General features: G+C 42.7%; 1 protein-coding gene across 1 annotated transcript in view; it reads left to right on the forward strand.

The window, feature by feature from the left end:
- The window catches only part of PPP1R9B (protein phosphatase 1 regulatory subunit 9B), a 98247-nt gene that overhangs the window by 69328 nt on the left and 11397 nt on the right, over positions 1-17522 (forward strand). Inside the window, exons 3-7 of the mRNA XM_082272730.1 lie at positions 2545-2665; positions 8198-8302; positions 10736-10871; positions 11375-11530; positions 12891-12944. Of these exons, the coding sequence (XP_082128856.1) occupies positions 2545-2665; positions 8198-8302; positions 10736-10871; positions 11375-11530; positions 12891-12944 (572 nt within the window). The remainder of the gene's footprint in view (positions 1-2544; positions 2666-8197; positions 8303-10735; positions 10872-11374; positions 11531-12890; positions 12945-17522) is intronic.

Below are 17522 nucleotides of genomic sequence, written 5' to 3' on the forward strand. Positions count from 1 at the left end.
TCAGCGCATAACTGACGTCATCAGGGTCATGGAGGGGAAGTGCATAAGATATAAGTGGAGGAAGACAGGGCTCAGTCTGGGAAGGAAAATACATTTGTTGTTTTCTTTTTGAGGCTTATGCATCACATAGTAACTGGATTTTGGTACTTGTGTATACTGCCATAGGCTTTAGATAAGTCTATGTAAAAATAATATTTCACCTGGCTCCTTTACCTCTCACCTGCAGTAAGATGTCTTGGAGGAAGGAAGACCATGCTTACTGTACACTGTAAAGCTGGCCATACATAAATCTTTTTTTTTTTTTCAACACGCTCCTTCAAACAAAAAATGATCCGACTCCTCCATCCACACTTTTGAGGAAGATGAGAGAATCACTCCTGCTGTGCTATTGTGTTCTGATGGCGAGGAGCCTTTCCTACCTTCAGAGCCAACTTTAGCCAGCGGCACTGATCTTTTGGGAAACACACAACCATACATTGATCAAAATATGTCTGGTCCCTGCTGAACTGGCTGAATTTCGATCCATATATGTCCACCTTAAGTCCTGTAGGATGATACCTATAATGTGAGAAGTGGGGGAAACTGGAAATCCAAGGTCTATAGCAGGAATCCTCAAACTAGGGCCCTCCATCTGTTGCAGAACGACACATCCCATGAAGCATTGTAAAACTCTGATATTCACAGACATGACTAGGCATGATGGGAATTGTAGTTCCAGAACAATTGGAGGGCCATAGTTTGAAGGCCCCTGATCTATAGGATATATGTAGGTTGCCATCTCTGATTTCTCTCCCTGCAAATGGCCTGGTTGTTACGCTGAATCAAAAATGTCAGTGCTTTCTAAGCCAAAGACCCGGAAAAGCATGTAGATCATTCTCACTTTTTGTGTGGGGTTAGTGGGTACGAAAGTACTGAAGACATTGGAAGCCAGGTTTCATAGGGGAGTCAGGAATGTCTCAGTACAATTTGTTAAAGATCATCTGGAGCAAAGAGTACATGTGGCAGTCAAAGACTGCCATAGTACACCTAGGAAGCCCCCAAGAGGGCCACTAGGCTCCCCCCCCCCCTCAGATTGTACTATAAGCAGCTGCAGGAGACCACCATGTACATGCTGCAAAAGCCTGTAAGGAGGTTCAGGATTGACCTTTTAAAGGCCTGGCTGCGTCAAGCCTCCCACTACTGCTGGATGCCGTCACGATGCTCAAGGCTGTTGCCCGGCAACCATAGAGGTCATCTACCACCGCAGACAAGGGAAAGGTGCCATGCCGGGACCTGAAAAGCTGCGCGGTTTGCATGCCTGCAACTGTTCACTTTTTATCAAAAAGAGATTAGCTTGTTCATTTGCCTGTTTGTTTATTCCCCAATACTTTAGGATTGTATTTTATAAGGCAAAAAAACCATATGGACTTTTTTTTTAAACAGCCATCAGTGGTTCTCTTCTGTTGTAGGCTAACAGAAGGAAAGCTTGATAGAGATTACTAGGTTTGATTGCTCATTCCAATGCCCTGCTAAAGGGTTAATCCACCCAAAAGTGATATCATTTCCATAATTCCCAACTGGGAGTTTTGGACATTCCTGCCTACCTTTGTGTGTTCCAGTTCCTCCACTTCCATTCTTCATGTTATAAAAAAAAAAAGAGAGAATCCAGCTGGGATGGTGGGAACCCCTCATAATGGTCACAGTGGGTGTGAAGATCCAGGAACTCATAGATTTCACCAATAGAGTCCTCAAGAGATAAAAGAGACTGTCAGGTGGTTTAACTCTCCAGCATCTGCCAAAAAATTGAAAAGACTGTTTTGGTTTGGATTGCTCCTTTAAATAAAGCCAGTCATATATGGATCAAAATTTGGTCAAAATTTGGACAAATTTTGATCCATGTATGGGGAGAATGGTTGTACAGAAGGCGATTTACAGTTGCGACTAGATATTTCTTAAAAAAAAAAAAAACATACTTACCTAGGTGAATGCAGCATTGATCTGATGCTGCATCTGTCCTCCGCCGGCTCTAAGACTGAGAACTGAGCAATCAAACACTGCTGATCCCTTGGTTCTCAGTGCTCTGTAGGCAAAGAGCTGGTGACTATCATTCATTGGCTCTCTGCTCTCCCCTCCAGCACTCACTGGAGCGCTGGGCTGTGGAGGGGCGGGAGACGCTGTCTCAGGCTCTCAGCAGCTCTGTGATGTCAGCCAACAGTGGGCTTTAGCCCATTGTCAGCTGAAAACTGGTCACAGGAGTGCAGAATGAACTGCACTCCTGTGGTCCACAGGGGAAGTACAGCCAAACAAGCTTTGGCTGTATATTTCCTTTAGGATGTGTTTTCAATGCAACCATTCACTTACTACATATTATATATTCATAACTTGTATAGAGGAATATATGCAGAAGTACTACCACTTATCAAACACCAATAAATTATAGAACTGCTCCATATGATGCAAACTGAGGTGCATTCCAGATCCTTTAAATGTGTGTAACAACCACCCACATACACAAGCCCTCAACTGCTCATTATGATACCATATGTTTTATTTTTTTTCTTGCAGACTCTGAAGGTCTTGGAATCAGTATTATTGGGATGGGAGCTGGTGCCGACATGGGCCTGGAGAAACTGGGAATCTTTGTTAAGACTGTGACTGAAGGGGGAGCAGCCCACCGAGATGGAAGGTAATGTCAACCAGTTTTTCATATACCGTCCTATAGTAAATACTCTACCGATTTGAGGCCTTGATTATTATTTGTAATTCATAAAAACATTCCAATCACAATCCAAAGGGGATTGTGCATTACATAGTAGGACAGTCTCCATACAATCTCCTTTAGACTTACCAAAATCTATGTAGTATGGGGGTCTCCCTTAAAAAATAATTACATTTTTTTTCCAATCAGGCAGATCTTCACATTACAAAATTATTGGGGCTTCTAATGTATGAACTGATTGTCAGCTGGTGACCACTGGTGACGTGCCCTATAACTATTAATCAAATAGTCCTCTTACACTGATGGTTAGTGGGGAAAGTGTCCCCTTACATTGGTGGTCAGCTGAAAAATTCCTTCTTACATTGGTGGTCAGTGGTTCATTGCCCCTTGTATTGGTAATTAAAGGATAGGTAGCCCTTTACAGTGTTGAAGTGTCTCCTTACATTGGTAGTCCATGGTGAGTGCACCCTTACATTGGTGGTCGGCAGTGAAGTGCCTTCTTACATTGGTGGTTTTTGGTGAAGTGCCTTCTTACATTGGTGGTTTTTGGTGAAGTGCCTCCTTACAAGGGTGTTGGCCATTGGTGAAGTGCCCACTTAAATGGTTGGTCAGTGATGAAGTGCCCCCCTTAGATGGATAGTCATTAGTGAAGTGCCTCCTTACATTGGTGGTCAGTGTTGTAATGCCCTCATATATTGGTGGTCAGTGAAGAGACCTCATACAATGGTAGTCAGTAGTGAAGTGACCCCTACATGTGTAGCCACTTGTCATGTGCCCCCTTGTATTGGTGGTCAGTGGTGAAGTACCCCTTACATTGATGGTCAGTGCTGAAGTGCCCTCTTACGTTGGTAGTCAGTGAAGAGACCCCTTACATTGGTAGACTAGTCAGTAGTGAAGTGACCCCTACATTGGTAGCTAGTTGTGGAGTGCCTTCTTACAATAGTGGTCAGTGATGAAATGCCCTCTTATATTGATGGTCAGCGAAGAGACCCCATACATTGTAGTCAGCAGTGAAGTGACCTCTTCATTGATAGCCAGTTATCGCGTGCCCCCTTGTAGTGGTGGTCAGTGGAGAAGTACCCCCTTTACATTGATGGTCAGTGCTGAAGTGCCCTCTTACGTTGGTAGTCAGTGAAGAGACCCCTTACATTGGTAGACTAGTCAGTAGTGAAGTGACCCCTACATTGGTAGCTGTTGTGGAGGGCCTTCTTACAATAGTGGTAGGGGTTGAAATGCCCTTTTATATTGATGGTCAGCAAAGAGACCCCATACATTGTAGTCAGCAGTGAAATTACCTCTACATTGATAGCCAGTTATCGCGTGCCCCCTTGTAGTGGTGGTCAGTGGTGAAGTACCCCCTTACATTGATGGTCAGTGTTGAAGTGCCCTCCTACATTGGTAGTCAGCGAAGAGTTTCCTTACATTGGTCGTCAGTAGTGAAGTGACCCCTCCAATGGTAGCCAGTTATGGAGTGCCTTCTTACAAGGGTGGTCAGTGGTGGGGTACCCCCTTACATTGATGGTCAATGTTGAAGTTCCCCCCTTACATTGCTGGTCAGTGGTGCAGTAACCCCTACATTGGTAGCCAGCTGTAGACTGACCCTTTGTATTGGTGTTCAGTAGTGAAGTACCCCTATACATTGGTGGTCAGTGGTGAAGTACCCTCTTAGCCCTGAGTAGCTGCCCAAAAATATTAATAATCCTGAAGTTGTAAGGATCATATCACCACTTACAACATGAAGAGAGTCCTAAATTGAGCCTGCCCAAAAAATTATTATGCAATGTCCCAACCATAGACCAGATCTGTAAGAAAGCCCGTTAAGGTACTTGTTTTGGATTGTGGAGGTAGTACTGGGGGAATCCTTCGTATGACACCCAGTAGTAAAAGGGGCTGCCATATTGTAAAGAGTCTATGGGCGGGTAACATGGAAATTTGCTAGATATGCTTACCACAAAAAATAACTTCAGTTTATTATTCAGATTTTGATAGAATTTCTCTATTTTATCGAATTATATTGTATTCTAATAAAGACCTCCAAATGTGATTTAAGCAGCAGACCATGAGTTTGCATCCATCAGTCCTGGACTGGCAATCCGTCAATATGGGCATTTGTCAATGGGAAAGGAGTAGGCTGATATGGTCTGTTCACCTTCTGTCAGCAATTAACTGTGCTTTTCATAGACCAATCAGCAGCTCTAGAACACTCTGTGCTTGAAACCCAATGACAGCGACATTCCACAGCTGATCCAATATATTACCCTGGGGTGGTTTACAGTAACCAGAACAGCTGCCTATAGCAATAAATGAGGTATCATCTTTCGAAAGAAACCAAAAATCTGACTGGTTATTATGACTAACTATCCAGTGTTCGTTGTTTCAGCTTTTTTAATTTAGTCCCAGATTTGAGCATTGCGATTACAGGCCACTGTATATGGCCATAAATATGTAAATACCCTTCCAAAATATTGAGCCCATGCATTTCCAGTTTAGAGTATGATTAATGCTGCAGCATACGAAGATTTTAGATTATTGTGTGCTTGTAACCCTTTAGCATAATTTTGAGGAAGGTCCCTTTCTGTTCCAATATGACTGTGCCCTGTGTACAAAGCCAGCTCCATAAAGACGTGATTTGATGAATTTGATGTGTAGGAACTCAAGTGGTCTGCACAGAGCCATGACTTCAACTCTACTGAACACCGTTGGGATGAATTGGAATGCTACATGTGAGCCAGGTCTTCTTAGAGCCCATTCCCACTAGCGCGACGTGTCAGGCGACTTGTCAGCCTGACAAGTCGCCCTCCCTCGCGGTCCATTGACCGCTACAGGACCCGTTCTAATAGGAGCGACACAAGTTACTCCGACTTAGAAAAAGGGTCCTGTACTACTTCGGGTGACCTCGGAGCGACTTGCATAGACTTCCATTATGTGAAGTCCCTGCAAGTTGCTCCGAAGTCGTGGTGCACGGTAATGCACAAGTCGCCCCCGAAGTAGTAAGGAGTCGTGTCGCCTCTATGTGAACCGGCTCTTATAGAACATCATTACCTGACCTCACAGTTTGATTTGATGGACCTCTAGTCACCTGCACAGAACCCTGACCTCAGCCCTACTGAACACTATTGGGATGTGATAAATTGGAATGCTACATGCGATGCCAGGTCTTCTTACATCACCTAACCTCACAAATAGGAAAAAGTTCTTACAAACCCACTTCAAAATCTTGTGGAATGCTTTCCCAGAGCAAAGGGGAGCCAATTCCATATTCAATTCCATGGTTTTGGAGTGAATTCCCAACAAACTCATAGATGTGACAGTCAGATGTCCATAAACATTTGGTTTTGAAGTTTCCTCTTATATGGAAGAAAATGCTATTAGTTGTGACATTCTACTGTTACTACTAATGTAGAAGGCATAGGAGGCAGTCATCAGTGCATGCTATATGGAAGTAATCCCTTAGGGCAGGAGTCTGCAAACTTTCTAAACAATTTACTGTCCTTCACTATTTAGGGAGGCTGGACCATGGCCAGTAGGAGTAGGGAATATCCTGGCATTAGTGGGAATAAACAATGTCCTATCTTTGGTATTAAGGAAATTATTAGTGCCCCATCCTTACTTTCAGTGGGTGGAATAGTGCCCCATCATTGGTGTCAGTGGAAAAAATAGTGTCCCATCATTTGTGTTGTTGGGAGATATAGCACCCTATCATTGGTGTCATTGGCAGGAATAATGCCCCATTATTGGTGTCATTGGGAGAAATAGCACCCCATCTTTGGTGTCAGTGGGAGGAAAAGTGCCCTATCGTTGGTGTCAGTGGGAGTAATAGTGCCCTATCGTTGGTGTCAGTGGGAGTAATAGTGCCCTATCGTTGGTGTCAGTGGGAGTAATAGTGCCCCATCGTTGGTGTCATTGGCAGGAATAATGCCCCATTATTGGTGTCATTGGGAGAAATAGCACCCCATCTTTGGTGTCAGTGGGAGGAAAAGTGCCCTATCGTTGGTGTCAGTAATAGTGCCCCATCGTTGGTGTCAGTGGGAGGAATAGTGGCCTATATTTGGTGTCAGTGCATGAAATATTGCCTTATTGTTGGTGTCAGTGGGAGGGTCGGAAAAAGGCAAGCAAAGGGCCACATTCGGCCCTCAGGCCGCAGTTTGGGCACCACTGCCTTAGTGGGTGCACAGTGACACGGTGGAGTGGATACATTTTAAATATTCTCATTGGCACTTAGAATACTGTATTTGCCTATTAGTGGGAGGAATAGTGCCCTATCGTTGGTGTCAGTGGGAGGAATAGTGCCCCATTACTGGTGTTGGTTAGAGTACTGTATTTGCCTATAGGTACAGAGATAGGTGACCTTATTTAAAGGGTCTCAGAGGTGATTTCTCTGTGGATGAATAGTTATCTGACCAAGTGGATCAATTTACAATACCTTTATTGGCATACTATAAGCTTTGCAGTAGGATATCTGCATTTAGATTAAGACAGCCAACCCTTATTTTAAGTATTGATGCTTTATAGATGGTAAAGAAGCAGAATTTGTTCTTGGCAAAATATTGATACTGTATTTGGGTTAGTCCCACCCCCAGCCAATATGTGTTGAATAAAACATCTTATTTGTAATTTCATACGAGCTGATTATTATTATAATTATATGTATATATTTTCTATGCAAAAGCTGGGGGTGCGACATAACCTTTCAGGATGAGGTTGATCTATCTGTATATACTGTAATAAACTTGTACTGAAGCAATGCAGCAATGGTTCACAACAATTCCAGGTGGGAAGACTAACCAACCAAGTTCACTTACAGTTACAGCAATGTAAACAGAGCAGGTGCCAGCCAGAATGACTATGTCTGTAGAGAGGGGCAGAATGCAGCCTGGTCGTTTCATGTCCATTTAGGAAGATTTTCAGAAGAGATGTGACCCTATGCTTTCCCTCCTTTATAGAAACCTCTCCCTACCACTAGTACTGTCCCTAACAGATGGGGTATCTATGCACAAAGCACTCCAATCCTAAGAGTCAGTGCCTAAAACAGGCTCTGCCTGACCTAAGATGGCTGCCAAAGTCACATGGGGCAACAGCATCCAACCGGATTGCTTCCCCAGTGACCCAGGAAACCATAGAGGAACCAGGTTACTCCTGACTGCAGCTGGCTGTGGTTTAGCTCCACCTGCAGTGAAGGAAACAAACTGCACCTGCCTACATGTAATATTAGAATATATGTTCCTGACTTTAGCATGAAAAATGGTTTGAATGCGCACATCAATAAAAAGAGCTGGTTTTATATATGAGTGTATGGATGCCTTTAAAGTCTGTTTAATGCAAAAGTGTTTGGGTTCTTCACTTAATCCTTTGAAATAAGATGTTGCACCAGTTTATGATAAGCCCTAGGCCCTAGAGGTTTTTTCTAAATTTAGATTAGATTTCATGAGTTTTGTGGAATGGATTACATAACTTTCTCATACACAGACATACCCTGACAATAATTGATATATTATTCAGGATTCAGGTGAACGATCTGCTGGTAGAAGTTGATGGAACCAGCCTGGTTGGTGTCACACAGTCCTTCGCCGCTTCTGTTCTGAGGAATACAAAGGGACGCGTAAGGTGAGATACATTTCAGCACTGTATATTTTTCTCTGACCTGATCCCTATACCATCAAATGCTTCTTTTTCTATATATTTATATATACACTGCTCAAAAAAAAAAAAGGAACACTTTTCAATCAGAGTATAGCATCTAGTCAAGTACACTCCTGGGATATTGATCTGTCAGTTAAGTAGCAGAGGGGGTTGTTAATCAGTTTCAGCTGCTTTGGTGGTAATGAAATTAACAACAGGTGCACTAGATGGGCAACAATGAGACAGCCTCCAAAACAGGATCATATTTTCTGACTGTTCTTCACTCGTTTTGCATTTGGCTAGGGTCAGTGTCACTACTGGTAGCATGAGGCGATACCTGAACCCTATAGAGGTTACACAGGCAGTCCAACTCCTCCAGGATGGCACATCAATATGTGCCATTGACAGAAGGTTTGCTGTGTCTCCCAGCACAGTCTCAAGAGCATGGAGGAGATTCCAGGAGAAAGGCAGTTACTCGAGGAGAGCTGGACAGGGCCGTAGAAGGTCCTTAAAGCGAAGTTCCGGGCACAAAAACGACCTTTTTTTTTTGTGCCCGTCCGCTTGGTCTTCTTAACCTAAAAAGGAATTGGATAGTTAGGTTTTTTTTTTTTTACACTCACCTTGTAATTTTAGATATATGTAAGAATGTAGAATATACTCACCTATTCTTCACTTCCTCCCTCTGCGCCGCGGCTCCGCCGTCACTTCCTGTCTTGCGATGATTCCTGGGAGCTGAACGTCATCGCTCCCAGGAATCCATGCGACGGCACCGGCCCCTCTCGTCACTTCCGGGGCGACGCCGCAGTCCCTGCTAAACAGCTTCTGGGCATGCCCAGAAGCTGTGGAGGAATGCGGCGCCGCACCGGAAGTGTCGAGAGGGGCCGGTGCAGGCGCATTCTGGGAGAAGAAGACACGGAAGAGGACGCCGAAGAGGATCGCGCCGGCTTCAGCTGCCCACAAGAGAGATGGCAACGCTGGAGAAGAAATTTTATAAGTGAGTATTTCTTCTTGCAGGTAAGTGCGAACTGGGACAGATCAGAGGCTAGCCATTGTGGAATGTGCTAGCCCTGACTGTCCCGGGGGTATGTTTATTAAAAAAATGTTTCTGTGCCCGGAACTCCGCTTTAACTCATCAGCAGGACCGGTATCTGCTCCTTTGTGCAAGGAGGGACAGGATGAGCACTGCCAGAGCCCCACAAAATGACCTCCAGCAGGCCAATTTAGTTCAATCTTATTTTATTGAAAGAAAAAGGATTCTACAAAGTTTGGGTAAAAGCGGGGTAGTAAGAAACATACAGAGAGAAAATTTTTTTTCAAGCAGGACACATAGTGCCCATTAGGAGTAAATGCATACAACAAGCAGTAACAATAAGTGCCTATATAAAAGGTATTTTTCCAGGTCCAGTGGATCCCGATGGCATCATAGCGTAACAAACGGCAACATGTATCAACATAATCAAAAGAAAGGATAAACAAAGAACAACATTGGTAGAGACATCGCCGTAGTCAGCGTTGCATTAGAAGGTGGTGTGTAATGCGGAAGGCAGTGTTAAAATCTAGGCCTCCTGCTGAGAGGCGCCTAAAAAGAACAAATGGGCAAAAAAGGGGAATTGCCTTATGGCGTCAGTGGCACGTCAAAAGAGGGGTATAGGAAGGAGCAAGGAGGGCAAAGAAGGAAGAGGAAATCAAGAGGAGCCGCCCGCATCCCACTACGGTTCCCCAATACCTGGCAACACCGATGGTTCGATCCAAGCCTTAAAGGCACAGGCCAATTTAAAAGGGTTTAATCACTTTAAATTGGCAAAAAGAAGACGCCCCGTCAAGAGGTGAATGGATTAAGAGGGTAGAAACAATGAGAAATCTGGAATAATTAAGGTGTAGTGGGGAGGACGAGATAGGAACGCGGGTAGATACCTGGGAAAGTTGGAGTGAGTTTAAAAAAAAAAACAAGGGAATACAATACTGGGAGAGAAGAGGAGGGAAATTAGGGGTATAGAGGGATGAGGGAAGTGGGGGGGTTGCGGTGCAAGGAGCGATGGGGGATGGGAGGAAGAATAGATAAAGGGATTAGGAAGATTGTTTGCATTTATTATGTTATGTTATGTTTTTTTAAGATTGATTATTCCCTTTTGCGTAATTTTGGTAGATGAAGATGTTAAATTATAAATTTGGAAAATAATAAAGAAATATTAAAAAAAAAAAAAACAGCAAGGAGCAGGAGTTCCCCTAAATTATAAGAAACAAGGGGAAGGCATTGCCCGCCATACTTCATCTGTAAGTGAACTGTCACTTTGGGGTGGAGTGACTCTGGTATCTACAGTACTACCCCCTAGCTCACCAGTTATTTTACCATTTAGGGATTTAGGTGTGTTGACGCAATAAGATATGTGCGTGATGCTATTGGGTTTTGTGTGTAAGGTTCCTGATTGGGCGAGAGAAGCCTGGAGAGCAGAGTGAGGTGGCCCAGCTGATCCAACAGACACTGGAGCAAGAAAGATGGCAGCGGGAGAACATGGAACAGCGCTACAACCAGTGTAATGAGGATGATGAGGAAGTGAGTCTGTAGTATCTATCTATCTATCTATCTATCTATCTATCGTATCTATCTATCGTATCTATCTATCGTATCTATCTATCGTATCTATCTATCGTATCTATCTATCGTATCTATCTATCTATCTATCTATCTAATCTATCTATCGTATCTATCTATCGTATCTATCTATCGTATCTATCTATCGTATCTATCTATCGTATCTATCTATCGTATCTATCTATCGTATCTATCTATCGTATCTATCTATCTATCGTATCTATCTATCTATCTATTGTATCTATTGTATCTATCTATCTATCTATTGTATCTATCTATCTATTGTATGTATCTATCTATCTATTGTATCTATCTATCTATTGTATATATCTATCTATTGTATCTATCTATCTGTCTGTCTATCTATCTCTTATCTTATCTTATATTCTACCTAATTACTGAGCTCGGATATTCTATTGATTCTGCTATAAGCTGTATAACCAAAGTTGTGTTTGGTGTCACAGACAGGGGAGTATGCCACAGATGAGGAGGACGAAGAGATGAGCCCCATGTTTCCAGGCGGAGAACTGGCTATTGAAGTATTTGAATTACCTGAAGGAGAAGATTCCTTGTCCCCTGTGGAGATGGACCCCGAAAAACTCGTGCACAAGTTTAAGGAGGTAAGGGTTACATTAAAATGTTAAATGATACAATACATTTTTATTTTGAGAAGTTATCTGATCCCCAAATTGTCTAACCTGAACAACAAGCGCATATTGACATGCATGCTTTTGTTGTATGGAGGACATAGCCCTGTACTAAAACAGTAAATTGAATGGCACTGGAAAGGTGAATATACCCTAATGGCTAACTAAAAGTCAGTGAATAGGAGTCCATATATGGTAAGTCTATACCATATGTATAGTTACTATGTATAAAAACTAAACAACATCAGCGACAGCTCCCCATAGAGTGAAGCAATAACTCTGTAGAAAAGAAAATTGAAGACAAGGGGCGCCAGATTAAGTGTAGCAGGTTAAAAACAAATGGGTTTTTTGAAAAGCCAATTGTCAACTTACATGGGTATTAAGCAATAGGCATATCGTTATATCTGTGGCAGATGTATAGAGGTGTCCCAAGGTCATCTGGAAGTGGTCTCAAAAGGCTCAAGGCTCCTGAGCCTTGCGTGCCTGTGATAGGACCGAGTATTCCCAGCTGGGAGCAGCAGTAGCCAGCATGGATCATGGAAGGAGCCACAAAAGGAGCCAGGCCAGAAGTGACATCAGCGGGAACCCAGAGATGCCGCAGGTGGGGAGGTGACATGTTTCCAAGCATCAGCTTCTTTCTCAAACCTGCTACATGTACTCTGGCGTCCCCTTGTGTTCCATTTTATAGCCCTGTACAAAGCAGAAACCTTTTCTATTGGCTGTGTTATTATAGGGGAACAGTAGTCTACTGGTAAGAATAATCTAGCTTAGACTTTAGGATATCTACAGATAGGTCTCTAGTAAAGTGGTAGTCAACCCACTTGATATAGTGGACCCCGGTTGCAGCCCCTGATATCACCAAAGAGCAACACATAATATTCAGTAAATGTAATCCTACAGAAATCTCTTGCAACATGTAATGTTTATAGACTATGTTAGAAGAAATGGTCAGAGACTGCAGTCACGTTACAGTAGATGGTCAACAAAACCACGTCTTTTCAAGCGAAACGCGTCAATCCACCTGTCTTTTTCCACAAATTAAGTTTTTATATATATATATATATATATATATATATATATATATATATATAAATATATATATATATACCCCTTTCATTGAATGGTAGCTAATAATATATGGTTTTTACAGTGTGTTGATTTTATTGTGATAATAAAATTGTATTTTAGTCATTTTTTCCTTCGCCATTGCTTTGGCACATACAAATCCCCATGTCCCACTGTTCCTTCTGTGGTTCAGTGGGAATGTACTACTGCTATTAACATCTGTTTATACTACCGGTATGATGGATCTCACTGTTGTCTTCTCATGCAGCTTCAGATAAAGCATGCCGTGACCGAGGCAGAAATCCAACAACTGAAAAGGAAGGTGAGGAGAAACTACGCTACACATACAGCTTTAAAGCATATCTAAACCTATAAACAAAAATATATTGTATTGCAGCTAACCAGTCTTTAGATGCCGTGGCTGCATTCGCTTACTTTCTTCAGGCTTTTTTTCCTTTATTTTGGTGACCCTAATAGTAACACACTTTCTGTCCTAAGGTGACAACGCTCACTTACTGTACTGTAACTCTGGAGGAGCTGCATTGTCACTCCCGTGGTCTTACAGATATTTTCTACCCACCAGTTTATCTTGAAAGTATTTCCATGAAATTATATAATATTCAGATTTGTAGAAGGCATATTTATTAGAACATGAGACTGCTGGCCTCAAATGTCAATCTGCCTGGGGGTAGTAATGTCTGATATTGTTTTTCTGCTCTAAAATATGTTATTTTCCTTTCAATCTCTTGGTGTATGATGTAACACTGAAAGAGGAAATTGAGCAGTCGTTTCGGAAAGCACCTACTATTTTCTACTAATTCAGTAATGTATTTTATTAACACTTAAATATAAATTATATATTTAAATATATATATATATATATATATATATATATACAGTGTATATATATATATATATATATATTATAATATAACATTTTTTATATATAATAAGCAAATATGGCTGCCCTAATGCCGCATCTTAATAAAGGGAATAGATCGTTTTTTCTAGGTTTTCCGCATAAAAATTTTGATTTAAATCATCTTAACCACTTACCGCATATCGATGTATATTTACGTCGGCAGACTTTGCGGGGGTATACCGGGATGATGCCTCTAGCTAGAGGCATCATCCCGGTACCGTGGTTAACAGCCAACGGTCGGCTTTCCGTCGGTGATGACCGATGCGGCTCAGGAGCCGCTCGATCGTTACCCGGGTGAGCGGGAGGGGACGTCCCCCCCCCCCCTCCCACCGCCTTCCGTGACTTTGCTCGGGGCTCCCGTCCCACCGTCCGCCGGCTGGATGGAGTCCCGATCAATGCCGGAAACGGCTTCGATCGGGTCTCCGATGACGTAACACGGAGGCGGCGTCCATGACGTCACTTCTGGGTTACTGTGCTGCAAAAAGCGGCAAATTTAAAAAACGGCTGTATGCAAAAACGCAGTTTTCGGTGTTTTGCATACATGGAAGTGTAGTGGAGGGGTCTAGGGTCTTTTAGACCCTCGATCCCTCCATAAAGTGTACCTGTCACTACATATTGCTGTCACAAGGGATGTTTACATTGCTTCTGAAAGCAATAAAAGTGATCAGATTTATTTTTTTTTTTAAAAACTATAATAAAGTAAAAAAAAAAAATAGGAAAAAAAAAAAATTTTAGCCACCCCCGTCACCGTTAGCTCGCGCACAGAAAAAAAAGGTATATGGAAGTCGAGCCACAAATGAAATCGCTGTTCAAACCACACATGTGAGGTATCGCCGCGATCGCTAGATAATTTAAAAAAAAGAGCTACACTCTAACTCTAAACTGGTAACCGTTAAATAAATTTAAAGCGTCGCCTATTGAGATCTCTATTGACCGTAGTTTGTCGCCATCCCACGGGGGGGGGGGGGCGCAATTTTAAACCGTAACATGTTGGGTATCTATTTAATCGGCGTGACATCATATTTCACAATATACAAAAAAAATGGGCTAACTTTACTGTTTAGTATTTTTTAAATGCAGTGAAATGTGATTTTTCAAAATGTTTCCAAAAAAATGGCGTTTTAAAGACCGCTGCGCAAATACCGCGTGATAAAAAATATTGCAATGACCGACATTTTATTCTCCAGAGTCTTTGCTTAAAAAAATATATATATAATGTTTGGGGGTTTTAAGTAGTTTTCTAGGAAAAAATACTGATTTTTACTTGTGAACAAAAAGTGTCCGAAATAGGCCTGGGGCTTAAGTGGTTAAGGCTCCATGCACACTAGCGTTTTAACCCTTTTATGCCTAAGCCTTTTTCTGACATTTGTTGCTTACAAGTAAAAATCAGTATGTTTTGCTAGAAAATTACTTGACACCCCCAAACATTATATATATATATATTTATAAATAGATATACATTTATTTTAGCAGAGACCCTAGAGAACAAAATCGTTGCAAAATTTTATGTCACACGGTATTTCGCAGCGCTCCTTCAAAGGCAAATTTTTTGGAAGAAAGACACTTCCATGAATGGAAAAAAGATAGCCCATTTTTTTTTTTTTTTTTTGTATAATGTGAAAGATATTGTTACACCGAGTAAATAGATACCTTACATGTCATGCTTTAAAATTGCACACACTTGCGGAATGGTGACAAACTTCGGTACTTAAAAATCTCCATTGGCAACACTTTAGAAAATTTTGACGGTTTGTAGTTACAGAGGAGGTCTTGTGCTAGAATTATTGGTCTTACTCTAACGATCACGGAAATACCTCACATGTGTGGTTTGAACCATTTACATATGCGGGTGTGACTTACGTGTGTGTTCGATTCTGCACGTGAGCATGGAGGGACAGGGTGCTTTAATTTTTTTTTTCCTTATTTTTACACTGTCCCTTTTGAAAAAACATTTTTTATCACTTTTATTGCTTTAACATGGAATGTAAACATCCCTTGTGACAGTAATAGGCAGTGACGGGTACTCTTTATGGAGTAATCTGGGGTCTAAAAGACCCCAAACCCCTCCACTGCACTTAAAAGTATTCAAAATCAAAACGCCAAGTTTGGCTGTTTTGAATACTGTCATTTTTTAAAAATCTGGCATGTTTAAGACTCCAGTAACCGTAAGTGATGTCATGACATTGCTTCCGGGTTACTGGAACCCGAAAACCGATCAAAGGTGATTCCGGCTTTGTTCGGGTTTTCGGCCAGCCGGCATAAGTGGCAGCTGGTTGCTCGGGACTCCTGGTGTGACAGAAAACCCGGGCGAGCCGCAGATTGAGGTGGGAGGGGTGGAACGTCCCCTCCCACTGCTTGTAATAACAGCTGATCGGCTGCTTAGCCGCATCAGTTGTTATTACAAGAAAGCCGACCATCGGCTCTAAATAACTGTACCAGGGTGATACTGTACCTCTGGCTGCCTCTAGCTTAAAAAATCATTACAGACCAGAAAGGACCTGGTATGGATTGGGGGGGGGGGGGGGAACGCTGTATTTTTACATTTTTTTCCATACCAGACCCTTATCCAAGAATGCAGCCTGGTAGGCCAGAAAAATGTGTGTGAGGGGGGGGGGGGGGGTGACCGAGCAATGTCACTGACCCAGCATGCACCCATGTCTGACCCTTCTTCCAGGTGAGGTTGCTGGGTGGCACCGCCCCTTAGCTATTCGAGAACTGGGAGCCTTCAAAGTGAGTGGACCTTTTTTTTTGTTTTCTTTTTCCTGGGTCAGTGGTGGTGGCGAACATCGTTATTGAAGATGGATCTACACCCGGGGACATTGCTTTTGATTTTTTAATAAAGGAATTGTCAAAAACTGTACCCCCTACTCATTCACATAGGGGGGGCAGGATCTGCCCATGTTGAGGGCGTGTGGCTTGGTATGGTTCTGGAGGAGGTGGGGGTGCTCGCTCGCCCCCCCCCCCCCGTTCCTGGCCTGCCAGGCTGCATGCTAGGATAGGCATTGGGTATGGATTTTGGAAGGGGGACCCCAAGCCATTTAAAAAAATTCTTATTGCCGGCAATGGTTGAGTTTACATTCAGCTGTCAATGGGGTTCATCTGTTGTTAAGGACGTAGTGGCCGGCTTCCTGGCCTGCTCCTTAACAAAATTGTACGCTACTATTCCTAAACACATGTAAACGGTCCTAAACACTGCTAAAATGCTACAAAAAAAACCCTCTAAATATTAGCATTTTTTATCCAGCGTTTTTTTTTTTTTTGCGTTTTTTGACCGTCTGTTGTGCATGGAGCCTGTGAGAATGCTTTTTAAAACCTTCTTTAGTTTACGTTGTACCTTGTAGTTATATACAATATTTAGACACTATAAATGTGGATAAAGCACCTGGACTAGATGGCTTACATCTTATTTCAACACAATGTTAAGCAGGCAGGTTGAATTAGGCTAAACTAAGTACAAAGCTCCCTCTAGTGGCTACTCTACAAATCTGTCTATTTAACCACTTCTGAACCTGAACATTTTCCCCTTCAACACACACACGCCCTCCAAACTGCACCAAATAGTGGGTGTGGTTAAATATCACTAACGGCGAGTGGGTCCTAAAGGGGCATTAAATGGCAGGAATGCATTACACACAGAGTGCAGAGTTTTGGGATGCCCTGCACACAGAGTGCAGAGTTTCTGATGCCCTGCACACAGAGTGCAGAGTTTTGGGATGCCCTGCACACAGAGTGCAGAGTTTCGGGATGCCCTGCGCACAGAGTGCAGAGTTTTGGGATGCCCTGCGCACAGAGTGCAGAGTTTCGGGATGCCCTGCGCACAGAGTGCAGAGTTTCGGGATGCCCTGCACACAGAGTGCCGAGTTTTGGGATGCCCTGCACACAGAGTGCAGAGTTTCGGGATGCCCTGCACACAGAGTGCAGAGTTTTGGGATGCCCTGCACACAGAGTGCAGAGTTTCGGGATGCCCTGCACACAGAG

Source organism: Pelophylax lessonae (genome assembly GCF_965119305.1).
Source record: "Pelophylax lessonae genome assembly, chromosome: 11".
NCBI lineage: Eukaryota > Metazoa > Chordata > Amphibia > Anura > Ranidae > Pelophylax > Pelophylax lessonae.